This window comes from Podarcis liolepis (assembly GCF_965112155.1).
Source record: "Podarcis liolepis genome assembly, chromosome: 9".
NCBI lineage: Eukaryota > Metazoa > Chordata > Lepidosauria > Squamata > Lacertidae > Podarcis > Podarcis liolepis.
Window position 1 is genome coordinate 118,523 of NC_139564.1, and position 25,843 is coordinate 144,365.

Here is a 25,843-nt window from a genome sequence, read left to right on the forward strand (position 1 = left end):
TTAAGGGAGATGGGGCCAGATCCTGCCCGTGCCAAGGCGAGGCTGCTCAGCGCAGAGGCCGCTCTTGCTCCTGGTTGCAAGATGCTTCTAGGCGAGAGTGATGGTGGCGCATCTCCAGCTGGCGGGGGGGGGGGTCTGAAGCGGCTCCCGGGTTCTCCGGACGGGGAATGTAGGTCAGGTTGGTGAAAGGCCTCCGGATTAGAGGCTGCAGCTGCTGCTTCCTTGGAGGGCTGGAGCGGCAGATTGGGGGGGGGGGAGAACTTCATTTGAGGGCTCCTTGAATGGCAGGAATAAGCTGCTCCCTGCCAGACCTCAGCCCCTCTCCCTGCTGCCTCCCTTCCTCAGTCTACCTGAAGGAAGTTGGCCTGAGGCAAGGAGAGCAGAAGGGGGAATTCGCTGAGCGGGGGGGGGGGGGGGGCTGGCCCACTTCTGCCCCTGCTTCGCTTTCAGGCCCTGGTTCCCCTCTGGCTGGCTGCCCCACAAGATCCTGTGGCAACCCCAGCAAGCCCAATCAGCCAGGTGCTTCCTTTACCGGTGTCCGCCCAGTCCAGCTGCTCTGCCTTGGCAGACGGGAGGAAGGGAAGTGTCACTTGGGGGGCATTTCCAGGCAGAAGCCGAGTGGGTCAGCCTGTGGGTTCAGGGAGAGGACAGAGCCAGGATGAGACAGGCAGGATGTTTGACACCTGGGGTGGACAGGTGTAGAACCCACCTTATATCTGTGGTGGTTTTCAACTGCTTTTAACATGGCGTTTTAATTGTCGTAAACCGCCCTGGGACCTTAGGGTGAAGGGCAGGTAACTAATCATACCTCTTGCTGTATGCCACCCCAATCTCAACCGTGCCAGATCCCAGTGGTTCCTTTTGGAAGCCCCAGTGATGGAGGGGTTCATTGCATCGACACTCCGAGGGGGTTTTGCTTCTCCCATGGGCACAGCCTTGGATCCAGACAGACACCAGACATTGTTCTCTGCTGCTTTGCATCTCAGTCACACAACTCCTAATTCTCACCTCTCTAAGCTCTGGCTTTATCTGTTTAGGGAAAGGCACCACTCATTTGCCGTCTCACACCAAGTCTTTTTGATCCTTTGTGTCTTAATGGCCCTTCAAGCAGGCTATTTCCTGGACATGGGAAGCTTAGCCTAGCTTAATTAGCTCTTAAAATTTGGTGATTCCAGGGGATTAGAAATGTCTAGCACCCAACAAATACAAATGTTGGATCCAGGAAGGGATAAAATTAAAAAATACAGATCAATTAGATCTGGAAGGTCATGACAATAGATTTGGCTGGCATCCATACTTCCGGTACGAAAAGGCAAGAGTACATCAAAGTTTTCAAAATCATATTATAAAAAAGCAATATTTAAAGTTTGGGAGAAGTATAAAGGAATACTAGAACAAAAAGCACCATGGTGGCTTTCTCCACTAGAGGCAATATTGGGGGGGGGGGATAAATATGGGCTACGTACAGAGAGTTGTTAATAGAATCAGAAAGTCAATTAAAATTGAAAGAATTTAACAAAGAGAGAATGTAACAGATTGGTTACAATATTTACAGTTAAATGAAATATTTAAGAATCATAAAAAGATAGAATTTCAATTTTTCAGAGATAAATAACAAAATGATATAAAGTTAATATCAAAAATGTACAATCTGTTGCTAGAATGGGAAACAAAAGATGAAGAGGTTAAATCAGTTATGATTAATTGGGCACAAGATGTGGGACACAATATTCAGATGGAGGAATGGGAAAAATTATGGAAGAATTAGTTTAAATTTACAGCATGTGTGGCGATTAAAGAAAATTAAATGAAATTGATGTATAGATGGTACTTAACTAGCAAAAATGTATAAAACTAAGGAAAGCAAGTGTTGGAAATGTAAAATAACAGAAGGGACTTTTTCCACATGTGGTGGGATTATAAAATTATAAAGAAATATTGGGAAATGATTTATAATGAACTGAAGGGTGTTACCGGAAAAATCCGAGGGCTCCCTTGGACAAAAACAAAGACACCAACCAGGATAACTTGGAGCAAAACAGCAGCCTGTAGGCTTGGCCGTTATTGAACTGTTGCAACAGGGTGTTCCCCTCACTTGCAAGAGAGAGGAAAGACCCAGAAAGATGGTGTGCAAGACCTTATAAAAACTTTTGAAATTCCCCTCCTCTAGCTCAAGCCCACCCCCAGAAACATCATGCATACATTACAGAGAGGAGGGGTTGAGGGAGGAGTTGTGGTGGTAACCTGAGTGTCCTGTCACCTGGCTGGTTCCTCCTTTCCCCCTGCCCATGAGTCACTTCCAGGAGACAAAGGGGAGTTTGCAGTTTCCTGCCCCCAGAGGGAAGATCTGATTATTGTCCTTTGTTTCAGTCCATGCTGAATCCACTCCCATATGCAAGTTCTTTGTGATTTTGATTGTCTTCTGTCTGGGATTTTCAGGGTTGACATAGCAACTGGGCAGGGCTCCTGTGGATGTGCTGGGATGGTGAAGGGATTATGGCTGACCAGAACCAAGCCACCCCCCCACCTTTGATATTCCTTGTCATATGGAGTAAAATAAAAATGGAACAGTGCAAATCTGATGTATGGTTGATTTTCTATGAATTTATAACAGAAATGTGGCATATGTAGGTGTGAGTGAGTGTGTGTGTGAAGTTTGCACAAACAGAATGATTGGGGTGGGGTGGGGTTCCTGCTACAAGAGGATGTTTAAAATAAACTTTGTTTAAAAAAAAATCCAAAAGCTTTCCTACTAGGTATTATAGAAGTGGACTTACCAAAAGCACAACTTTATTTATTTATTTATTTATTTATTTATTTATTTATTTATTTATTTATTTATGCAACTACCGCCAATGCTTTGGCCACCTCATGAGAAGAGAAGATTCCCTGGAAAAGACCCTGATGTTGGGAAAGATGGAGGGCACAAGGAGAAGGGGACAACAGAGGACGAGATGGTGGGACAGTGTTCTCGAAGCTGCGAACATGAGTCTGACCAGAATGCGGGAGGCAGTGGAAGACAGGAGGGCCTGGCATGCTCTGGTCCAGGGGGTCACAAAGAGGCGGACACCACTAAACGACTAAACATCAACAACCGCCACACGGACATTACTAGCACAACTTTGGAAAGAAGAAGGTGCCCTAACTAAAGAAGATTGGCAAGTTAAATGGCAAAACTGACAGTGAAACTAAGAAACAGAGACGACAATGAATTTAAGGAAGAATGGAAGATGTTTATTGCATATATGCAGAAGCATTGTACACGGGTTAATACATTAGCAGGTTTTAAAAGTACTTGTAATTTCAGAATGAATGAACAATAGTGATTTAAATAAATTATAAATTTAATAATGGACATGCAGTATATCGACAAATAATGGAACCAGGGAAGGGACTAGAGGGAAATCAGTTTGTTTTGTTTTATTGTGGTGTTGTTGTTGTTGTTAGGAAAACCAATAAAATATTCTTTTTAAAAAGAAATGTCTAGCACTCAGCTTAATACACATGGGTCTAGTATCCAGTTTCAACACTCCAAGCATTGATTACATTCTAACACCTACTAGACCCAGGAATTTAGGGGAGTCTGGTACAAACTCTTCATAATCTGGGGCCCAATGTGTGTGTGGGGGGGGGTATCCAGGAACCCAGAGAAGAATCAAGTGCCAGTTGCCACTAGATCCAGGTTCCCTGCTTTGGCATGAAGTCTGACAACTCTTCAAAATCATTGGGGGGGGGGGTTAATTGCGTGTAAGAAATCTATTAAAAACCCTTTGGAAAGCAGCAGCGCTCTCCATGACTGGCCCTCAGGGACTGGGTGCCTTTTGGTCTCCAGGGTGGGGTTTTTTCCTGGGGGGGCACTTATGGGAGAACAGCCGTTCTGCTGCCTGAGGCCCTCTTGCTTGGGGTCCTGGAAGGAAGAACCGCAAAAGAGGCTTGAGCCCAGGGGTCAGCCTCTTTTCTCTTGGCCTTAGCCCCCCCCCCCCGCCGGCCAGCCATTGTCCTCCCTGGCCGAGGGCGGCTCAAAGGCCAGCTGAAGCAGGTGGGTGGCACCCGCCCAGGTGAGCCTCTTGCTTGGGGTTCAGCTTGGGGAGGGGGAAGTGGGGCTCCCCCGAGTTGGGGTCCCCCTGCCTCCTGCCCAGAGTCACCCCAGGCACAAAAAGGATATGGGGTCTCTCAGGCAGAGGACCCCCCTCCTAGGGGGTGCCCCCCCAGCTGACCCTTCCTCTGCCCCCAGGGTGGTTATTACCGTATTTACTCAAATGTCATGCGCACCTTTTTTGTCCAAATTACCGTACTTTTCCTTGTATAAGACGAGGTTTTTTTTACTCAAAAATGAGGTTTAAAAATGGGACTCGTCTTACACACAGGCAGTGCATTGTGGGGCTGGGGAATTGGTTGCAGCTGCGAGCTGCAGCTTGTCATTGAGGGCCTTCTCGGTGGTGGCGCCCACCCTGCGGAACACCCTCCCACCAGGCGTCAGGGGAAAAAACAACTGCCAGACTTTCAGGAGGCATCTGAAGGCAGCCCTGTTTAGGGAAGTATTTAATATCTGAAGGACTATTGTATTTTAATATTTTGTTGGAAACCCAGCCAGATAGGTGGGGTATAAATTTATTATTATTATTGGCGATTTGGTGGGTGATTGTTGGCTGCCGTGGGTTGGCTGTTGCTGCCACAATCGGGCGTTCAATATCCGGCTGCTGTTGGCGAGCGGGAAGACGCTTCCTGTGTGTTCGGCGTCGCGAGCGAATCTGAGCGTTTTCCGTTCTGGTTAGCGATTTTCTGCACATCCCCCCCCCCCAGAAGCTCAAGAAATCTTGGCAACCTCCCCCCCAAAAAAGCTCAACAACTATGGGCCATCTCCCCCCATTTCCTTTAATTTGAGTCCCCCCAAAGAAGGGGCGTCTTATACAAGGGGGTGTTATCCATGGGAAAATACGGTATGTCGCAAAAATTAGGATGTGCGTTTAGATTCGCGTAAATAGGGTATTCTTATTCTTTTCATTTGTTCAAGGTACCAAGAAACCGCAGGCATAAAAGACACACGACCTGAGATGAGAAGCACCGTAAATGGACAGCTTTCACAGGGACAGGCTAGATGGCAGCGGCAGGCCCAGGCGCCTGGCTGGGGGGGGGGAGGCCCAGACCAGCCTGGGGCCTTGCCTGCCCCCCTGCCCCTGCTCCCTTCGGGGAGGGGGCACCCCCAACTGGCCCCCAGCTGAGCCCCCGGGCAGCAAGAGGACAAGGCCCTGCCCTGAAGGGGGCAGCTGGGGGCCATTTTGCCGCTGGAGCCAAGGTCTCCTGCCTCGTCTGGGGACCCCTCGTGGGGGAGTCTGGGCTGGGGTGGCTGGGCCTTGTCTTGGGGGCAGAGCAGGGAGAAGCCGCTTTGTCGTCCTCCCCATGTCTGCCCCCCCCAGGAGACACAGCGGCTGGCCCCCAGCCCTCAAGCAGTGAAGGCCACGCCAGCCCCCCTGCGCCCGGTGGTGAGAAAGTCCTCCCCTCCCCTGGGGAAGCCACGGGCCTGGTCTAGTCAGCCCCCCCCCCCTGCATGCCAGGCACCATCTCCTGAATGTCTGGTGGGGGGGGCACTCAGGAGCCCCCTTTGCCTGGGCTGGGACTGGCCTTTGCCTGCCCGCCTCTGACTCGGTCTCTCCTCTCTTCTCTCCATTCCAGGCCTGCTTTGGGCTGAGAGGCTTTTCCTTCGTGTAACAGGTAGGATGATGGGGGACTTCTGCGCACGTGGGGAAGGCAGGTTGGAGGAAAGTTTCCCCCGTCTGAGGCCAAAATGGGAGCCACTGGCATGCGCGAGAAGCCCCCTTTTCCTGTGAGCAAGGCACCTCTCTCCTGGCTGACGACTCTTCTGGCAGCTGGAGGCTCCATCTACTTGCTGATTAACAAAGAAGCAGATATGCTGGGATTTGGCAGCAGCCCTTCTGCTTTGCCCCCGGGGCGCGCTACATCAGAAACAGTCAGTGTGGGGCAGAGTGTGGGACCAGGAGCTGGGAGACAGGGTGCAAATGCCCACTCAGCTATGAGCCTTGGGGCAGGTACGGTCTCTTAGACTTGCCCCATCTCTCAGGGTTGCTGTGAGGATCGTGTCCCAGGGGGAGAGTCATGCATGCAACCTTTGCTCTTGGGAGGAAAAGTGGTATGTAAATAGGAACAAACTGGGAGGAAGAAGAAGGAAGAGAGAGAGTGAAAGTACAGCGCAAGCCCCATAAGCCAGGACAAGCGGCTTGGGCAGCCCTGGGGAACAGCCTCCCGAGGGGACCTCCCAGGGGCAAGGGCTGGCACCACTTGGCTGGGGCTTTTTTCTGACCTGCTGCGGCTGTGGCCATGGCCTGGACGCCTGCTTGGCAGCAGAGGCCACAGAACTGCAGCAGCCAGACAATAAGTTGGTGGGGAGCACCCCCCCCTCAAATCTTGGGCCTGGCAATCCATCTAGCGCCAGTCCCCTCCCGTGAAACTGGGCACATCTTCAGTCTGTTGAACTATTACCTTAATCTGCTGGCTTTTGCTCTGCCTTTGATGGTGAGATAAAAGGGTTGCATCTAGCAGCTTGTAAAGGCACATCCAGAATATGTTCAGGCAGCTTTTTATTAACCTTCTCTTGGGCTAACTCCAGAATTAGGGCCTGTTGAATAACCCACTAGAAGGCAAATTAGACAGTGCTTCCCTGAGTCCTGACTAGGCCTTCCACAGAACTGGCCTTCCCGTCCACTGCAAGAGCAAGACCCTCTGGACTTGCGTGGTTGTTGGGAACATGGCCCTTGCCCGGCTGCCTCATCTTGTTTCGCTGGTCAAGGGTTTGGTCCCCAAGAGTGGCCAGTCGAATGGCCCTGCCAAGCTCACTAACAGGGTGTGAGGCCCATTTCCTAACATCTAACCAACCCCTTCCCCCTACCTCCCAGGCCCTGTAGCTGATCCTAAGCATGTATAACTGAAACCCTGTTCCTCTCCTTCCTCTGCTTTCTCCCCTCTGTCAAGTTTTAAATCATAAGCCCCTTGGGACAGGGACCTGTACTCTGTAAAGTGTCATTCATACTGATGGCACCATATAAACAAACAATCAGAGAGTTTTAGAGTTGGAAGGGACCCCAAGGGTCATCAAGTCTGACCCTCATTTGCCGGACTCCAGTCTGCAGGAGCCTCACCTGTTCTCCAACAATTCCCGAAGATTATAGGCAGAGGCTCTGATAGTACACCAGCAAGCTCCTTTCACACCCTTGTGTGCAGCTCATCAGGCCCCGGAGATCTGAATTAATTCAAAATAGCTAGGTCTTCCCTGACCACCTCTTTCCCTGTCTTAGGCAGCAGCTCCCTCCTTGCGGTGTTTATTCTGTTATCACCAGGTGGGGCTCTGCTCTCGTTTTGGGCGAAGACACAGGCAAAGTAGGTGTTGACCAGTTCTGCCTTTCCTCTGTCCCCAACAGTATTTCTCCATCTTCTCCACACAGAGGACCTACTACTTGCTTGTTCTTCCTCTTGCTTTGAACATAGCTGAAAAACCCCGTATTATTTTTAACCTCTCTCGCAGGGTTGAGTGCTCTCTGAGCTTTAAGCTGCCTGACCAGGGAGAACGGCTAAATTGCAAAGCGGTTGACAACACAGTTTGCCCGCTGCTGCCTCTGCCCCCCAGCAGTCAAAGGCGCCACCTCTTCCTCCTGCCTCAGGATGCGCCCCTTTGCTCTTGCAGCCCTGGGTCTCCCTGGCCTGATGCGCTTTGCGTCTTCAGCCAGAGCAAAAGGCTGCAGCTTCTCAAGGCCCTTTTCTCCAGAACCCTTTTCTGGAGGACTAAAACATTACAGACATTAGTTACAGGTAGGCAGCCGTGTTGGTCTGCCGCAGGTATCTGAAGAAGTGTGCATGCACACGGAAGCTCATACCAGTAACAAACTTAGTTGGTCTCTAATGTGCTACTGGAAGGGATTTTTTTATTTTGTTTCATTTACGGACATTGTTTATCTAAGCTTTGCACAGAGTAGACTTACTGAAAGTAATGGACCTACCTTAGTCACATTCATTAATTTCAGTGGGTCTACTTTGAGTAAAACTTTGTTGACTACCACCCTAGTATTATAAGAATGTTATATTATTACCGCACCCTGGTAGCACATTTCTAGTGTTCTCCTAGCCCTGGCCCACTTGTTTTTCTCCCCATGCTTGCTCCCCTCCATCCCAGGAGCAGCTGCTTCCATGATTCCAGCTCAGCCTTGCCCAGCCAGCCAGGAAGTGAAGTGCTCAGGTCCAGGCCTGGAGCTCCACCCTGCTGCCACGCTGCCCCCCTCCCTGCCCCGCCACCTGTGCCCTGGAGTCCTTCTTCGTGCTCATTGGTTCGCCTGTCAGCTCAGCACCAGGTGCGCTGAGCAGGCGGTGACTGGGTCCCCTCCTCCCTCCTGCTCCCCTCTTGTGCCTCTGACACTCCACTTTCTCTCCACTTTGCTGCTCTCCTTGCGAGGATTCCTGTGGATCCTTCCATTTGTGCAGCTAGTGTGTTGAGTAGATGCCTTCGGTTGCCACCCTGTCACCCAGTGTCGCCCAGTCCTTGAGGCACCTCTCTGGGGTGGGGGTGCTGCATATTGGGGGGGGGGGGGAGTTGGTGACTCTCAGGCTCCACTCTCAATCAAGCTCCAAAGCCGCTCAGCCCACCTGCTGCTGCTGCTGCACTGGAGGAAGAGATCTCTTTATCGCCTGTGATCTCATTTGACCAGAGTAATAAGAGTCTTCCTTTTGGGATGATGTAGCATCCCCCCCCATAGCTTTCCAGATGGAATGAAGGATATATAATTGAAGGGCAAGTCCCAGGCTGTAGCCAGGCGGGGGGGGGGGGTGTCTGCGAAGGCAGCCTGTGTTGCTCATGCAAGAGCAGCCCAGGCTGGCCGCCAGCCCTTCTCTAATGAAGCCACTTAGAATGAGCCTAATCTGGAGTCCCTGCCAAGAATGCCACTCTCTTCCTCCCCTGTCCCTGTGGGGCAGATCTGCTCTGCCTCTGCTGCCCTGCCCTGCCTGGGGCTGCAGCCATCCCTTCTCTGCCACTTTAATCAGCCCTGGACAGAGTGACCCCCCCCCCATTTCACCTGCCTGCGCTTGCCCTGGGGGAATTGCCCTCCTGCAGCAGCGTCTGGCTGACAGGGTCACACCATGCTGCCTGCGCTGCTTTCACGGGGCATAAAGACCACTTCTGGAAATGTAGTGGAACTTTAGCACTCAATTCAGGGCTAGTTTTTTCCAGAAAGAAACAATCTGTTTGCAACCCTGTTAATGGGGGAAATCCCGTTGCTGGGCCTGACTCAAAGTGCTGCTATCACCCTTTAAGGCCCCCAAAGGCTTGAGGCGGGGCAGCTGAAGGGTCAAGGCCCTTTTCTGGATGGGGGGGAAGGAGAAGGTTCCTTGAGCAAGACTCTCTTCAGTTTTGTGTCCCGTCCCCCCAGCGAGGCTCTCCTGAGGCCCACGCTATAGCCTTTTTCTGCACCAGCTAAAGACGTTTTCATTTCCTCAGACATGTCATTCTCTTTAGCCTCTTCGGTGCTCGTGAGATCCCACATCCTGATATTGCTCTCTCTGGCCGGCTTGGGGTTCGTTTGCTTTTAGATTTCACGTTTGTGTTTTATTATTTGGTAGTCTTTTCATTTTTACTGTAAATGGCAGAGAGCCTTTGTTATTGGGCAATGCATCAGTATTGCAGGAGAGTAAATAAGCCTTAAGAAGAGAACTTGAGGGGCAGCATGGGGCAAGGAAGGGGTGTTCAGTGCTCCCCCCACAGACGCCTCCCAGAGATCCCTGTCAAGCTGGTGAGAAACTGGCTGGCTAGACAAGACTCTCTGAACACAGAGATGAAGCAGAAGCGACAGCCGCCTGCTCTCCACCTTGACTCACATTGACTCCTGCTGCCAACTGGGGGCTAGGCCTGCGGTGCCAGGATGTGGCAGCAGCATGGAGGGCCTTGGAATGTGACAGGGATGCCCCACACTCCCCGGAGTCTCCCTGGGGGCCTTGCCTCCCTAGCAGGAGGAAGGTGGGCTGCCCTCTGTCCCTGAACAAGGAAGCCACTCCCCCCCCTTTGGGGCACAGTCCTCTTTGTCCCCCACCAGCCTGCCTGCCTCCAGACCCAGAGTTGGCGTGGGCACAGGAAGAAGGCCTGGGAGCTTGGGGGAGGCAGAGAGGGGTGGGCATGGCCGCAATGGACTGCTTTGCATCTGCTGCCCTCTCCACCCCCTATTTGTTGGTGATGGGGGGTCTTTCCCAGTGGGGGGGGGGGTTTGGTGCTGGTGGGTGAGGAAAGCACATTCATTCTAGCTCTCCCCTCTTCAGAGGCAGCCGCAAACTCTGTTTCCCTTGGACCACCATGAGTTCTGGACCGCGAGGAGGCAGCAGAGATGGCGCTGGCAAAGGCCTGGCTGGAGCTGGGGCCGCCTCTCACTCCTGGCAGCCCCCTCACATCCTGGTGGTGGAGGCCCACCCCTCCCACTGGGCCCAGACCTGCCACAAGCTCTGCGATGCCCTGGAAAACGTCTTCTCTCTGGCCTGCAGTCTGGCGGGTCCCCCCCGCATCCCTCTGCTCAGCCTCTACGTGGTCCAGAGCCAGCAGGAGTGCCTTCTGCCCTTTGTGGTGAGTGAGTGCTGCTGGGGGGCACAGTGAGCAGCTGGGGGGAGGCATCTCTCTGAAGGGGGCATCTCTGCTGGTCTGTCCATGCAGAGTCCTCGTCCTGCTCCTTGGCTTGCCATCCCAGCACACGCCAGCCATGTTAAAGGGCTCCAAACGCCCACTTTCAAGGGCCTTGTGTCATGGAGGGCTCCTTTGTGTTTTCTGGAGGGGTGAAATGGAGCAGCTTCAGGCGGCAGCACTTCTGGGCAGAAGGGGCAGCTTGGAAGAAGCTCACCTCAGAAATGGTGCTGCAGAGCTGGAAAAGGTCCAGGAAGGGGCAGCCAAAGCGGGAACGGAGCGACTCCCCAAGAAGGAGCAATGGCAGCACTGTGTGTGTGTGTGTGTGTTAAGTTACAGAAAAGGTGCGTAAAAAGCGACAGAATAGACGTGTGTGCAATGCTGCACTTCCTGGAGAATGTGAGGAGCTTTTTCTCCCTCTCCAGTGATCCTGAATGGTGGAAGTTTCAGGACAGAGAAAGAAAGTGCTTTTCCATGCAAAGTGTCGTTAGACTATGGAACTCCTTCCCACAGGAGGCACCAATGGCTTTAAAAGCGGATTAGACAAATGCATGGAGCATAAGGCGATCTGTGGCTCTGCCTCCTCTGTCTGGCGTTGGATGCTTCCGGATGCCCGCGGCTAGGAGTGCCAGTGGGGGAGCCCTGCTGTTGCGCTCATGTCCTCTTGGGGGCTTCCCTTGCTTGGCCAGTTGGCAGCCAGTGAGAACAGGGCGCTAGGCTAGGCGGGCCTCCTTGCGCCTGATCCAGCAGCCAGGCACCTCTGAGGGCATTGCCCTGCTCTTGCTACAGACCTCCCCCTCCAGAAAACTCTTCAGCTGTCCCCAAAGCCAAGAGGACCCCTCATTTCTCTGGAGGAGCTGAGCCTCAGAGAAGCTGGCCACCTTCGTCCCGAGCAGACAAGGCAGTTGTCTCCTTGCATGGCTCCTGCAGCAGACTCCCAGAGTGCCTGGGCTGGGCTGGGCTGCAGCTCATTCCTGGCCACGCATGTCTAGACTCGGGAGTCTCCTGCCCACAGAGGGGCTCATTAACTCAGGCTAACGGGCAGCGAAACTGCGCTCAGCACCCTGGCTGTGTCTCTGCCTTGGCCCCCGGCCAGGATGCCCAGGCCAGCCCCAGCAACAGCCCAAGCAGCTGCATCTCGGGGGGGGGGGGCTTTCCACTGCCCAATGTGTCCCACTTCATGCCCATCCCAGAGACCAGGGGAGCAGGCAGAAACTGTGGGCAGAGTGCCTGGCCAGGGCAGGGTCTTCCTCCTGGGAAAGGAGACGAGAAGCAGCTATTTGCCCCCCCCGCCCCACCCCAGGGGTGAGCACCCCTCACAGGGGAGGCATTGGGCCCTTGCTGAGGCACATCTCCTGCCCACTGTCATTGCAGCCGGTGAGAGGGAGCTTCTTTCGGCTCCAGAGCTGCCTGGCGGAGCTGCGCGCCTTGCCCTCCGAGGGGGTCTTCCACCTCAAGGAGGACGCCATCGTCCAGGCCGTGCAGGATGGGCTCCAACAGTTCAAGCAGTACACGGGGCAAGGCATGGCTGGGGCCTCCCTGAGCAGCTCTTCCCTGGAGGTAAGAGGAGGCCAGAAGGGGGAGGCCAGAGGGAGCCCCCCCCCCGTCTGCTGCACACCAACTAGCAACTGCCCAATTAGGGAGGAGGGTCGCTGTTTCTCTCCACTTCCATCTCCCCCATCACCTTCCAGCCAGGTTGAGGGTCTTCCACTGCAGGGGGTTAGACTAGATGATTTTCGGTGTCCTTATGAGATTTCTGCCCAAACACCTTTCCCCAAGCAGAAGCTGGCACAGAGGCACTAATAATAATAAGGGTAGTGGGCAGGAGCCTCTGGTGCCCTCCAGGGCCACATCCATTCCTGAGTTGCCCCCTCTCTGCCTGCCTCTGCTGCAGCCTCCAGCAAGACGAGGAGGCCTTGCAAACCCACCTCTGCCATCCAGCAGGCAGTACAAGGAGCTCTGCAAAGCACCAGTTTGCATGGAGAGAGCAAGTTGATTCCTTGCACAGAATCCCGCATTGCAGGGGCCAGAATCCGGGGAGCGGCAGATTCCCTCTCGTGTGTCCCATTACTGCCAGGGATGTTCATGGCAGAGGGGCACTAGGAAGCCTGGGCAGGTGGTTGGTGGCACTGCCATCTGCTGCTTCAAGAAGCTCAGGGCACATGTCCATCTATCCCTCCCCAAATTTATCCACTCAGCATCCTGGTGAGGCGCGTTGAACTGGACCAAGGTCACCCAGTGAGGTTCCTGGCTGAGCAGGGATCTGAAGCGCCCCCACCCCTCCCCTCTGGGCTCCCCTCTGAGTCGCCGGCAGCCATGTGGCTTCTCTTCCAGATGACCATCCTGACTGGCCAGCCCAGCGCCAAGGTGGCCAAGCAGCTGGAGGCTGGGCTGCAGGGCATTGACCTGGTCAGCCTCCGCCAGCTGCAGGTGGTGGAGGTCTCCACAAGGGGGCTGCAGGAGGCGCCTGAGGCTGCGGCGGAGGACGGAGAGGGAGCCACCCCCAGCAGCAGCAGCGGCAGCCGTGGGGGTAAGTGCCCCCCAACCTGTGGCATTTCAAATGACGCTTCCAAGCGGCCCCTCGCCTCCTCCTCTGGTGTCTGCTCCAGAGCAAGCGCCATTCATGAAAGGGAACTCGCTGCTCAAGGCTTCTGCCTCTGATTGGCGGTGAATGGCTGGCAAAGTGCCCCCTAAGTGCACAGGAAGTCAGTTTCTGTTCCCTGCGGGGCAGTGGGGAAGGAGGCGTTAATTCCTTGGGTCCTCTCATGGGTTTTTACATTTTCTTCTTTGGCTTTTACAGCACATTAAAATAAAATAAAGACAATGAAAGGATGCCACCAATTGAAGCCCACCCCGACCAGGTGGGGAGGAGAAATGAACAGAAGAGGCTTGCCAGAGACCTGCGCTGGGACCTCCCAGGCTGCTCAGTTTTAGCAGAGAGCAGCAGCTGGAGAGGAACCAGTTGAATCTGGCTGGATTAGGAGGAACTTCGGTAATTGCGCTTGAGTGTCACCTAAAAGGGTGACCCTCAGGGCAGAGACGGGCTTCCCGGGGCATCCACGGCTGCTCTTTGCTGAGACTTGGAGAGTCGGGAGATCCAGGCGCAGATCTTGGTGCTCAGTGAATAATTCATGCCTCATCCCAAGCTCAGCTGAGGAGGAAGCACTTAGAGGCGGAGGAAGCCGCTTGGCCCAAAGGGGGAAACCTCTAATTAAAGGCGCGAGAGCCCAGGAAAGCCTCTGCGGCACTTGGCCTGCCCCCTCTGGGCTGGCTGGCGCTGGCGCTGGATTTTAAGTGGGGGGAAATCACCACAAGTCAGATCTTGGGGGGAAAGGCAGGAAACTGGCGCACAGCTGTGGGTTGGCACCAGCAGCGCCTGAAAGGGAGCCGGCAGGAGCCTCGGGAGGGCAAGAGCCAGGGCAGCTCTTTCTGCCCTTTGTGCAACCATCACACTGCCGGGTGCAAAGAGATCGTGAGAGGGCCGTGGGCCAGACAGGCCCCAGCAGAGGTGACCTGACTTGATGTGGAGAGACAAACGCACTCCCCACCCCAAGTCACCCTTTGGCCAGGCCGGCTGGCGGAAGCCCTTCTCTGGGGAAAGCCAGAGAAACCGCTGGGGACTTGTTGCTTTCAGTCTCACCCCAGATGCAGAAGGGAAAGCAGTGAAAGGGGCCCAGCCTTGGTGTGTGGCTGGGCTGTGCAATGGGTCTGCTTCCTCCCCTCCCGTTCGGAGGTCTCTTGCCTTGATCCACCTGGGGCTCTTGAGGAGCTGGAGTGTGGCTCCCTGACCGGACTGGGGCAGAGCTCTGCTGGATCAGAACCAAGGCCCGGCCAGTCTGCCCAGCCCCCCACCCTGGCCCCCCAGATGCCCCTGGGAAGCCCCACAAAGTTCAGAGTGCCCCTGGTGCTGGAGGCACCAAGTAGCAGATTCCAGGCTAGGGCTCCTAGGAAGGGAAGGGAAAAGAGACCCTCAATATCACAATGCACAGCCTCAGGAACGCCTTGCTGCAGCCGCCAGGATTTTTAGCAATGGCCTTCTGCTGCCCCCTAGTGGGCACGGCCACCCTGTCTCTGCCCTCGCTTGGGCTGCCGGCTCTTCCCTTTGCAAGGTGGCTGCCCCCTGGCTGGGCGCTGGAGGGCTGTGTGCCCCCTGCCTCCTCAGTGGGGCTGCTGGGGAGGGACAGATGGTGGCCTCTGTTCTTCTTAATCCAGAGCCGCCTCCTTCTCAGGCGCAGATTTTGGCCCCCACCCCCTGCTGGCCTGATCCCCCTGCTCAGCCCGGATTAAGCCAGCCACCCGCCTTGAGCTGTGACTGGTCCTCTCTCTGTTGCTAACCAGGCAGGCAGGATTCCCACTTCTCCTTTCTCACAGCCACCGACTTAGGGCTCTGCTTCCAGAGAGGGACAGGCTTCCTGCAGGGAGAGACCCCAGCCCCTGCTGGGTGCCTGTTTCTGAGCAGCAGTGGCCGGATCCGTGGCCCTCGTCGTCTTGTATTCCTGCAGCAGCAGCTGGTGGGCCTCCTGCCCCCAGTGCCCAGGGGGTCTCTGCACTGGGGGACGAGGTGGGACAAGGTCACCCTGGTCCCAGAGATCACCATCACCTCTGCTGGAGACTTCCCTCCTGCAAGGAGCTTCCCCAGCAGAGAGGCGAGTCCCAGGCAGGGTCTCTGCTGGACTTGACATTGTCTTTAGATACACAGTGGTCTTAGGTGTTCTTCTTGTCATGTGAAACCACTTCAAGGTGCTTCCTAAATGTTTTGCATCTGTGCTTGGCCTACTCTGGGCAGTTCCTCTTGTCCCCCTCAGAAAAGATAGAGTAGAGCTGCAATAAGAGACAACATTTGGCCCGGAAGAGGGCAGCCACCGCGATCCATGGGCTGGAGTGACCCTCCTACGAGGAGAGGGCTGGCCAGGGCTCTGCTCTGCCTTTACCCTCGGAGACAGCCAGGCCTGTGAATGCCAGAAAGCCCAGGAGGGCAGAGTCCTGCTCTTGCGCCCAGGTCCCTTGGGGCATCCCCTTGGCCCCTGCGAGAACAGGGTGCTGGACTAGATGGGCACGGGCCTGATCCAGCGGGCTCTTCTCATGTTCGTAGGAGGAGGCGTTACAATATTCGGGGCTTTTTGTTCAGAAAAATAGTAAGGGGAGGAGGGGGACAGGATAGCGTATAGGAGGGTACCTGGTGCGGAGAAAGTGGAGCGAGAGCGTTTCACAAGGCTGGAACCTCCAAGGAAGCTGGAGGCTGGGAGGCTCAGGACACGAAGCACAGATTTGGCCCCCAGAAGAGGCGGAGACGGCAGCCACCAAGTGGGGTGACTTAGAACGCAGGCAGCTCATGCCCTGGAGGATGGGCCTCGGTTGGGTGGCACAGGGTGGGCTGGCCAGGCTGGCAGCTCCTTTCCTCCGGAGGCCTGGGAGTGGGGCACTCAAAGGACACGCTGACCCTCCAGGAGCCCCAGACTTTGCAGCTGTGGGCATCGGGGGGGGGCTGCTCTAAGGGAGCTGTCTCTTTGTTCTGGGGGGTGGCAGGAACTTGTTGGGATGCCCAGGCCGAGCCATTGTCGGGGGGGGGGATACCCAGGCATGTGCAGATGGGGCTCCCTTCCTCTCCCTGCAGAGAGCGCTGTGACCCTGGGCGCAGTCCTTGACCTCCAGACCGTGGAGAATGATGTGGTGGCCCTGGAGACCTTCTTCAAGGGCTGGTTCCACGACCACAGCCCAGACCAGGAGCACCTCCACCTCCTCCTGCCCGCTGGAGCGCTCTGCCCCCCTACTGCAGCCCAGAGCTGCCCAGGTAAGGGTGAGCCAATGGGATTCCTGTGTTGCTTCTTCACCCAGACCGAAAGCTTCCTCTTCAGGGAGTCTCTCCAACTTTACGATTCCCTGCTTCTGTGAGCCTGCTGACACCACACTCAGCACCTACCCTTTGAGACCCCTTGCTGTTGTGGGAGAGAGACGGGTGCTCTCGTCTCTTGCCAGGGCAGTCTCTCCAAGGGGTTCCCATGGGGTAGCGGGGTCTTCTGCCCTGGACATCGGCCCAAAGACACAAACCTGACCTCTCCAGTCCTTGGCACAGCCCTCGCCCTCTGCCCTGAGATTCATCCTGGGCAGGCAGTGCTGCCTGCTCTGGCTGGCAGTGGCTCTGGGTCCTTGGCAGCTGGAGGGGTCCCCAGCTGCCATGGCTTGGCAGAAGCATGCCCTGCGCCCCCTTAGCCCTGCTGCCTTCTGCCCTTGCAGTGTGCGTGAAATGCGATGCCCAGGAGAGGCTCCTCAACCCCACTCTGCTTACTTCCGCCTGCGGAGATGGCCCCACCGCACAACGGGAGGATGCCAGTGGCCCCTTCTGGATGGCAGCTGGCCCAGGCCTGGTGCCACGCAAGCTCCGCATCCTCAGGTACCTGCCCAGGAGCCACCTGAGCGGGGCGGGGGGGGGGGAGACACACTGGGAGCGCCCCCAAGGGCCCCTTTGAGAAGAGGGCCGGCCTGCCGTGCCCCTCAGCCCTTCCCCAGTTCCCAGATTCCAATGGGAAAATTGTGCTGTGGCCACGTCAGCTGCCCTGGGAGCCCTGTCCCATGTTCAAGAGGTGTGACTGCAGTGAGAAGCACTCTGTCCATGCTTAGATGCACTCTTAACCCCAAAAGGGGCTCTTGTTAAAACTCAGGAAATCTGGCTTTGGCCCCTCACTCTCTGGGCTACAGGACCTTTTGGCCAAAGGGCCCCTCAGGTGGGGGGGGGCAGGGCAGCTGCTGTGCTGGAGCCACTGTGCTTCTCTGCCGCTGTCCTTCCCCCCCGCGCTTCCTGTTCTGGGCCGGCTGCTCCCTTCCCCTGAACCTGCTCTGGCTTGCCTGGCTCAGGGGCGCTTGAGGAGGACAAGCAGCAGCCCCCACTGGCTTCCACAATTGCAGACAGCCGGGGGGGGGGATCCTCCTCCCTTGGGAGAGCCTGAGGCAGAAGACGCAACACAAAGCCTGAAAAATAGCAACAAACAAATGGCTGCTTGGAGGAAGCCCAGCAAGGCTGTTCCTGACTGAAGGAAGGAGACCCCAACTCACCCACCCACCCACCCACCCACTTCCTGTTTTGCCTTTTTAAATGCAGCCTCTTCCCTGCTCCCCACTTCCCATCTGCATGGGGGGAGGGGGCCAAGTGCCCCCACCAACGTGGACAGAGTGTGTCAGGAGGTGCAGCCACAGATCGCGAGGCTCTGGCAGGCCAGGAAGCCCCCCCCCCTCGCTCCCCTTGCAGGAGCACCTTAAGAGCTCTCCTTCTCCCCTCCCCCCCCCGGGCATGGGCAGGTGGACAAAGGGGGCAGAGGAGTGGGTGTCATAGAAGACCTCGGAACCACACTGGGCAAGTCTCAGGCCTATCAAGTGGCCTGGTTTTTTGTCTGCTGATGTAACCCCAGTTGGTGGCAAGCTGTGCATTGCAGGGTGGGAGGGAGTGCACTGCTTGCAAAAGTGCCATGGCAGGGCAGAGGCTGGTTGGCGCTCTGCTTGGGAACAGCCACACCCCCACTCCACCCCCAGCCGCTCAGCACAGAGCCCCCCCCCCCCCGGGAGCTGCCAGGCAGGCAAGCAGCTGACAGGCACACAAACAGCAAGACCAGCTTCCCCTTCTTGGCTGTTCTCGCACTTGCTGACAGCCAGGCTGCTGCAGGTTCCCCTTTGGCGCAGGACATCCTGCCAGGAAATGCAGACTGCTTTGCAGAAATGGTCCCTCTGAGAAGCCCTCTCCCTTCCCATTCTTCTTGCGAGCCTGCAGGGTCCAGCCAGTGGCTTCTCCAGCCCAGAATCCTGATGCCCCCAAGGGCAGCTCCCCTCCTGGGGCTCCCAGCCCCTGGGAATCAGAGGCACGGCTGCCTGGGGCCCCGGAGGCAGACCAAAGCCCTTGGGCCCAGGACTAGGCTCATCCTTTGGTTAGCCTTCCAAGCTGGTGGCCATCCCTGCCTCCTGAGGGAGGGAGTTCCACTGGTGAACTCTGCTCTGCATGAAGAAGTTCCTTTTATCTGTCCAGAGTCTTCCAACGTTCAGCTTTCTGCCATGTCCACCAACTCCATGGTTTTCAGAGAGGAAATCTTTCCTCCATCCACTCTCTCCATGCCAAGCATTGCTTTATACACTTTGATGCTGTCTAAAACTTGCCTTTTCTGCAAACTAAAAAGCTGCACATGCGGCAACCTTCCTCCAGTGGGGAGTCACTTGCCCCTAGATCATTCCCAGTCCTGGGGGGCCCTGGGTGCTGCCTGGGAGCTGGAGGCAGGCTCTGCCCCTCCCCCCCCGACCAAGGCCCTGCCCCCGTCTCTTGCAGGGCCCTGGAGGCCAAAGGCCTGTGCACCTCGCTGCTCTATGGGCTGCCTCTGGTCATCCGGCCCACAAGCTGCTGGCGGATGAACTGGGACGAACTGGAGGCCAACCAGCAACTCTTCCGGGCCCTCTGCCACTGTCTGTGGGTGAGTTGGGGTGGAGGGTGCAGAGTCGCAAGGACCTGAGTTATGGGGGGGGGAGGTTCCACGCCTGCAGGGCTAAGCCATAGGGACCCCCGCCATGTGACGGGGCCTGCCTTCAGGAGAGGGCACCCCCTTCTCCCTGGCACAGGGTCCCTGGGAAAGAGGAAGGAGAACCACACATTCCCCCCCCCCCGGGAGGGGGGTGCCTGAGACTGTAATTTCCTCTTTCAGAAGCGAAACTGGCTGCTGCTGGCCAAATATGAGAGCCCACCAGTGGCCCCCGGTCCTGGCTGGGGTCCCCACTGCCCGAGCCCCCTCCAGGTCCTCCTGCCCTCCGAAGGGGCCGCCTCGCTGCTGCTCTGCTCCCTGGTGGGCCGGGAGCTCCTCCTGCCCTGCAGCTTCCCTCTCCTGCCAGCAGAGCCTCCCCAGGCCGCGCTCAGCCAGATGGAGGCAAGTAGCCAGGCAGCACACCCACCAACAGCCCAGTACTGGCCCCCCACAGAGAAAACAGGAGGGGGGTCCCGGGAGAGGGTCCCAGGGGCTGGGGGGGCGGGGAGCCAGGCAGCACACCCCACCAACAGCCCAGGACGCCGGCACTGGCCCCCCCCGAGAGAAACACGAGGAGGGGGGTGGTCCCGGGAGAGGGTCCCAGGGGCTGCACCATCGTGGTCCCCCCCTCAGGCTCTGCCTGCTTTCAGCCCTCCTGCCCTGGGGGTGTGGAGATCCAGGGCTTGCACCTCATCCTTGCTGGGGGGGGGCTTTGGCGGGTGGGTGGCAGGAGGGCCTGGCTGGGCGCCAGCGGCTTGGGATGCTCCCTCTGATTCCATGATGAAACCTCCTTCCCGGCAGAACCTCCTGGACGGCCTGGAGCTGGAGCCGGCCTACAGTCCCCTGAGTGGGGGGGCCCCCCTGTACCAAGCCCTGAGGAGCAGCCTGGGGCGCCCACCCCCCTCCCGACCCGAGCGCAAGGCAGATCGGCACCTCCCCCGTCAGGTAGGTATGGCAGGCACCCTCACCCCATGGACAGGGCTGCAAAGGGCCACCCCAGTGGCTGTTGGGGGCCGGAGGTCCACCCCACTTGTGCCAGACCACTTGAGATGCAGAGGGAACCGGTGCCCCCCCGGGAGTGGAAAGGGGGACCAGCCCTCGCCTGGGGGTCACACTGCCTCTTCCACCTCCTCCTTCTGCCCACAGCAGGGCACCCGCCCCCACCTGGGCAAGGCCAGGGCCATGGTGGCCCCCCTGCGCATGGCACCCGCTGCCCCCCGCCCACCCGCCTTCTCCCTGTTCTCTGGAGACGAAGAAGAGTTCCTGGACGCCATGTGACACCGCAGGGGCCACTCCCTTCGCCCCATGGAGGCCCCGCTGAGCCAGAGCTCCCACAAAAAGAGGAGCCCAACCCAGACAAGCACCCTGTTGAGCACCTGGGGGGGGGCTGGAGTTGTCCCTCCCCTTCGTGTGGCAAAACTGGAGCCTCTGCAGAAATGCCTGGATCTCTGTCTGCTTGGGGGGACGAGCGTGGCTGGAAGCCCCCTCCCCAGTTTCTGGAGACCCCCTTCAATAAACTTTTGCCTTTGTTGCACCAAACCTTGAGCTGTGTCCTTCTGTCCCCCCCCCCCCGCAAGAGCAGGGCACTCCCCCCCCCCCCAGCTGTGGGGAAGACAGAAGAGGGAACCTGCTGGGAAGCCACAGAGGAGGAAGCAGCGCAGGAGGCGGGGGCTGCAGCCGCTCCCTGGGCCTCTTCCGCCTTGGCACCCCAGGCTGAATCTTTTGGGGGGAGGGAGTTCTGCCTGGGACTAGTGGAAGGAAGTGGGGGGGGGGCTGATCACTCTCAGGCAGTTCAGGGGCTGGGAAAGGGGCGTCTCTCCCCCCACCCAGAAAAAAGACAGTCCAATGCTCTGAAGCAGGACACCCCACATTGGAGGAGCCCTTAGGACCAGGGGGAGATGGGGGGGGACCCACCCCTGACGGTTGGCAGGAGCAGAAGGCAGGGCTCCGCTTCCCCTCTCCTGGCCTGCTCCAAACTGCGGCCTCCCAAAGCAGCTCCAAAAACCTGCTTTGCTCAGCCCCCCACCCACCCGTTGCCCCCTGGGGCACTCAGCCCCCCCCCCATGCATTCAGCTCCATTGAAACAAAATGCTTTAATAAAAATAGACATCTGTAGAAAAATATCGCCCAAGACGGATCCTGCAAGGACCCAAGGGGATCCCCTGCCCCCCCCGACTTCCCTGGGAGCCATCAGATCTCACCCAGGTCTTCGTAGACGGAGGCCGGCCGGCTCTCGTCCACCGACTGCTCCTCCCGACTGCCCCCCCCAGAGCGACCGGGGCTGGCCAGGGGCGGCTTCACCACCTTGCTGTAGAGGGGCTCCTCCCCCCCGCGGCCACTGTTGTTGTTGTTGCTGTTGCCGGGGGCCGGCCTGGGGGCTCCTGGCTGGGGGGGCTTCTTGTGGGTGCGGGGGGGCTTGGGGGCAGGGCAGGGCTTGGGGGGCTTGGAGAGGCCTTGCTTCGGGGGGAAGGCCGGCACTGAATATTCCCCCGTGCCCAGCACACAGGGCAGCTCGTAGCCAGCCGGGCTCTCCATGCCCTGCGTCCGCCAGGCCTCGCAGGGGAGGCGGGCCTCGTCGTAGATGGCAGTGGGGGTGGGGGTCGGCCACTGGGCCCGCCCCTCCGGCTCGTCGTAGATGTGCTTGTCCTGGCCGCCACCAGGCCCCACCTCCTCATACAGCAGTTTGCTCTGGAGAGGGCAACGCTCCTTGCCCCCCTCGCGCCGGCTGTCCACGGGTTCCGCATAGAGGGCGTCCGGCCGGGGGCGAGGGGCCCTGAGCGCGTCCAGAGGCTCGGAGTAGACGTTGCCCGCGTCCTCGGGGGGCAGTGCGTGTCCTGGCACCTCGGGGAGCGGGGAGCGGGGGGGAGTGCTGGGCCACTTGGCCAGAGGGTCCCTCAGGCCCAGCCCCTTGGCGGGGGCCACCGCCTCCTCTTCCTCCGCAGCAGCAGTGGCAGCGCTGAGCTTGGCCAGGGCCGGGCGCAGGCCGGGCCTCTCGGGGGCCAGAGCGGGCGCCAGGCTCTCCCCCTCCAGACTGAGCGAGCCGGCCAGGGCGCCCGGGAGCTGGCCCAGCTCGGCGTCCAGGGAGCAGGTGCTGTGGCGATGCTCAGCCACCTGTGCCTTCTGCGCCTGAATGGCCGCCTCCACCACGTGGAAGATCTCGTTGCCCTGCTTGGTCTCAAAGGTGAAGTTGCCTGGCCCAGACTCACAGCGCCGGCCGGCTTCAAAGGAGAACATCACCTGCGGGGCAGAGAGCGGGCACAGTCAGGGGCCGCAAAGGAGCGCCGGGGGCCAAGAGGACCCTTTGAGGGGTACAGGAACCTCCCCGCCCCTGCTCTGCCCACTCTGAGCACAAGCCCCGCCAGCCAGGAACCCCACAGGGCCAGCAAGAGAGCTTCTGAGCTGGCCGTAAAGCCCTTGGGCAGCACAGAAGGCAGTGCCAGCTGGGCACCTCCTCAACCACTGAGGGAGCCCAGCCCCCATCACCAGCTCTCCCAGGGCAGCTCTTTGGCAGACAGGCAGCAAGAGCAGCTCCTCCTGTTCACAGAGTTGCAGAATTGAAAGGGCCCCTGAGGGGCATCTAGTCCCACCCCCCTGCAAAGCAGGAATCTCAACTGAATCACTCCTTGGGCTTCCATGATCCTGCCCCCATGGTCCGGCCCCCAGTAATGCAGCCTCCCACCTGCCTCTCCCTGCCACATGCACCCCTCCTCCTGGACCCACCTTGTCCCGGCCATATCTGCGGAGCAGGCGGTAGGGCCAGGTGAAGAGGGGCTGGTTGGAGTGGGGGTCCCCAAGGATGAGGCCCTCGCCGGACGCCTTGAGCACGTAGACCCCCTGCAGCTTGCAGCGCTCAGCAGCCTCCGTCTTCTGCACCGTCACCCAGAACTCGCTGACTGTGGCCAAGGGGGAGAGTCAGAGCAGGAGACCCCCAGGGACCCTCGGGGGGGGGGCAGGCACCCGCCCAGCAGCCGTCACCCCAGAATCAGCAGCCCGGCAGCCAGAGTCCTCCCAGCCCAAGCTGCATTTTCCAAAGCGGGGGACTCCCAGCATGCAATTCTGTCCTGCAGCAGCCGTGACTTCCTATGGCACTCCCTCTGCCCCACCACCCAAACTACGGGGGGGGGGGAACTGGCTGAAAGTCTGAGCTCTGCTCCTGAGCGCCTCCTACCTTCCTCTCGGGAGTAATAAATGGCGTTCATGGCCATCTCCAGGGGTCGCCCCCCAGTGCAGTCGGCCGCAGGCTGTGCTCCTTTGCCAGGGTTGCCCTGCCGGGAGAGAAGACCGTCAGCAGACACCCCCAGCCCTTCCCAGGAATGGCAGCTCCTCTGCTGCAGGGGGCGTCCAGGGCACCCCCGGCATGCACAGCACCCCTGCCGCCCCTGAGCACGGCCGGGGGGGGGGCAAGGAGTGAAGTGGGGGGCTCTTCCCACCAGCCAAGGCTGACCAGCCCTCCACTGTCCCTGGAACATCGGGAGCTGCCTTATGCAGAGCCAGCACAGTATTGTCTACACTGGCTGGCAGCAGCAGATGAGCAGGGTTTCAGGCAAGGGCCTCTCCCTGCAAGTCGCTGAGACCCCCCCCCAACCGCCACCCCAGGGTGGGCTCACCAGAAAGGCTGCCTCGCAGAGCCTGGCCATCCAGTCGGCCGCCTCGTGGGGCTCGGCGGCAAAGAGGTAGCTGCGCTCGCTGGTCTCCAGGCGGAAGGCGGAAAGGCCCTCCTTGGGGCTGCCGTCTGGGGCGGGGGCCACGCTCACGCAGTCCGCCAGGCGCACAATCTTCTTGTCCAGGCGCCTGGTGCCCACGCGCTCCGCCGGCACAGGACCCTCCTTGCCGTCGAAGAACTCCAGGCGCGCCACACCATGCGGGCTGGCCGGGTAGAGCACAAACCAGCTCTTCTTCCATCGCTGCAACGAGAGGCAGAGGGGAAATGGGGCCGGAGGAGCCGCAGGGACAGGCAGTCAGTGCACTTGGAGCCTGCCTTTCTGCAAGCAGGGAGTTTGCACACAACCAGGGAAGGGTCTGCCCTCCCCTCGCTGCCTTCAGCTGGCGTATGAGAGGCCCAACAGGTGCCTCCAAGTCAGGGTTCGAGGAGAGCCCAGTGCACACGCCCACAACCCCAGGTGGCCAACATGGAGCCCCCATCCCTGCTGAGCAGGGGCTGATGGGAAGTGCAGTCCAACCAGTCCCTGGAGGCCCCCTGGCTCCCCCTGCAGGAGCCGATCCCCTTGCGCCCCAATGGGGGCTTAAGAGGCTTTAGCTTCTTTCTCTGGGGAGGGGCTCCAGTCACGTAGGAGGAAGCCGGCCACTTCTTAATCATATTAATGCTTTTATTTCTTTATCTGCTGCGCAGCTAGCTGGGCTGCCCTACCCGCTCTGGGCGGCTTCCATCAAAATATTAAAAAGCCATAGAGTAAAGCATCAAAGATTAAGAAAGTCCCTACACGGGGCTTCCCCTCCCTGGTTCCTGTGCTCCACTTGGGGGGAGAAGTGGTGGAAAGACCCTGAAGGAGGCTGGTCTGGGCGAAGAGCGGTCAATCCGGCCTGGTCCAGTTCTGCTCCCGGCAGCGTCCACGACGCCCCGCCCCGTCTGGGCCAAACCAGGAGGTACCCCTATTAGCACCCCGGGGCGCTGGGGGGGGGATGCGCTCGTCTGGCGCGCCTTTGTGGAAAGGGCCGGGAAGCCCCGAGAAGAGAGCAGAGCCCGTCGCCGGGACCGGACCCAGAGCTGGAAGCTGGACGGGCGGCCCCGGAGGGCGAGGCAAGGCGCCCGAGCGGCAGGAAGGAAGGCTGCTGCTGCTGCCGCCGCCACCGCTTCCTTCGCGCGCGGCTCCTCCGGCTTCGACGGGGCGTCAGAAGAAGGGAGAGCACGGGAGGTGCCCCAAGCAGCCCAGGAGCGGGTCCCGGATGGGCCTCGGGCAGGGAGGGGGCCGGGGCAGCCCACGGGGCCCCCATCCCGAAGGGGCCGCGCTTCCGGGCCGCGCCGGGTCCAGGAGAGTCGCCCCGCGCTTTCGCCCCGCGCAGAGACCGCGCTGCCGGCAGCGCCCCATCCCGGAAGCGCCGGCGGGCGGGGGGCGTGGGGCGCTGGGAGCAGCCCCCGCCGAGGAGCCCCGGCCGCGGCAGGGCGCCCTTACCTTGGCGCCGATGCGCAGCCCCGACGGCTGCTGGAGCAGGAGCGGCCCGGCCTTGACCGGCGGGTCCATCCGGAAGCGTCGCCGCGGGCAGCCCAGCCGCTCCGGATCTGTCAGCGCCGCCGCCGCCGCCTCTCGGCGCGGGGAGGGGCTTCGCCGAGGGAGCGGAAGCCGCCGGGCGGGGTGGGGCGGCTCCGCCCCCAGGCCCGGGATGGGGGCGCTGGCCCGGCTCAGCCCTGCCTCGAAGGGGCGGGCCGGAGGGGGCAGGCGGCCGCGCTGGGGGCCGCCCTCTGGCCGGAAGCAGCCTCGAAGGACGGCCAGCCCGGCGGGCCCTTTCTCGGCTCGGGGGCCTCATCCCGGACGGCGTGGCCACCGCCAAGGAAAGCTTCGAAGCCAACTGGTTTCGTGATCCAAAGTTTGCCTCTGCGTTTGGGACGTTACAAGACCAGAAACCTCAAAAGTTCGACGGGACCAAAACAAGTTTGAGAAAACAGTCCACTTTCTAGAGCGGACATTCAGGCGAGAGGCCACCTGAAAGGAAAAAATAATCCCCAACCGAC

At 58.8% G+C, this 25,843-nt stretch overlaps 2 protein-coding genes and 1 long non-coding RNA gene across 3 annotated transcripts; 2 read left to right on the top strand and 1 right to left on the bottom strand.

The window, feature by feature from the left end:
• Positions 1 to 3,986: 3,986 nt before the first annotated feature.
• Positions 3,987 to 19,928, top strand: M1AP (meiosis 1 associated protein; the record flags this gene model as incomplete). Its single annotated transcript, XM_083460415.1, has 11 exons — positions 3,987 to 4,058; positions 5,674 to 5,712; positions 7,311 to 7,392; positions 10,312 to 10,609; positions 12,038 to 12,223; positions 12,998 to 13,193; positions 16,278 to 16,454; positions 16,898 to 17,054; positions 18,969 to 19,110; positions 19,339 to 19,557; positions 19,806 to 19,928. Exons 4-11 carry the CDS (start codon positions 10,346 to 10,348, stop codon positions 19,926 to 19,928), a joined length of 1,464 nt encoding a protein of 487 aa, XP_083316541.1. The 5' UTR covers positions 3,987 to 4,058; positions 5,674 to 5,712; positions 7,311 to 7,392; positions 10,312 to 10,345.
• Positions 19,929 to 19,960: 32 nt separating this feature from the next.
• On the top strand, positions 19,961 to 20,694 carry LOC310686028. Its single transcript, XR_014515657.1, has 2 exons — positions 19,961 to 20,100; positions 20,302 to 20,694. It is a non-coding gene; the product is annotated as an uncharacterized lncRNA (long non-coding RNA).
• Positions 20,695 to 21,233: 539 nt separating this feature from the next.
• On the bottom strand, positions 21,234 to 25,437 carry DOK1 (docking protein 1). The gene is made up of 5 exons (XM_083460812.1): positions 25,287 to 25,437; positions 23,763 to 24,059; positions 23,324 to 23,420; positions 22,876 to 23,048; positions 21,234 to 22,392 (listed from the first exon to the last, which is right to left on the bottom strand). The coding sequence occupies exons 1-5, from the start codon at positions 25,353 to 25,355 to the stop codon at positions 21,346 to 21,348; spliced, it is 1,683 nt and encodes a 560-aa protein (XP_083316938.1). The 5' UTR covers positions 25,356 to 25,437; the 3' UTR covers positions 21,234 to 21,345.
• Positions 25,438 to 25,843: the final 406 nt, after the last annotated feature.

What these genes read in the sequence shown, in the direction of transcription:
- DOK1 (XM_083460812.1), bottom strand. Translation starts at nt 25,355, where the DNA reads ATGGACCCGCCGGTCAAGGCCGGGCCGCTCCTGCTCCAGCAGCCGTCG. An exon ending in GGCTGCGCATCGGCGCCAAG is followed by an intron (nt 24,060 to 25,286) that starts GTAAGGGCGCCC and finishes CTCTCGTTGCAG; the next exon opens with CGATGGAAGAAGAGCTGGTT. An exon ending in GCAGATATGGCCGGGACAAG is followed by an intron (nt 22,393 to 22,875) that starts GTGGGTCCAGGA and finishes TCTGCCCCGCAG; the next exon opens with GTGATGTTCTCCTTTGAAGC.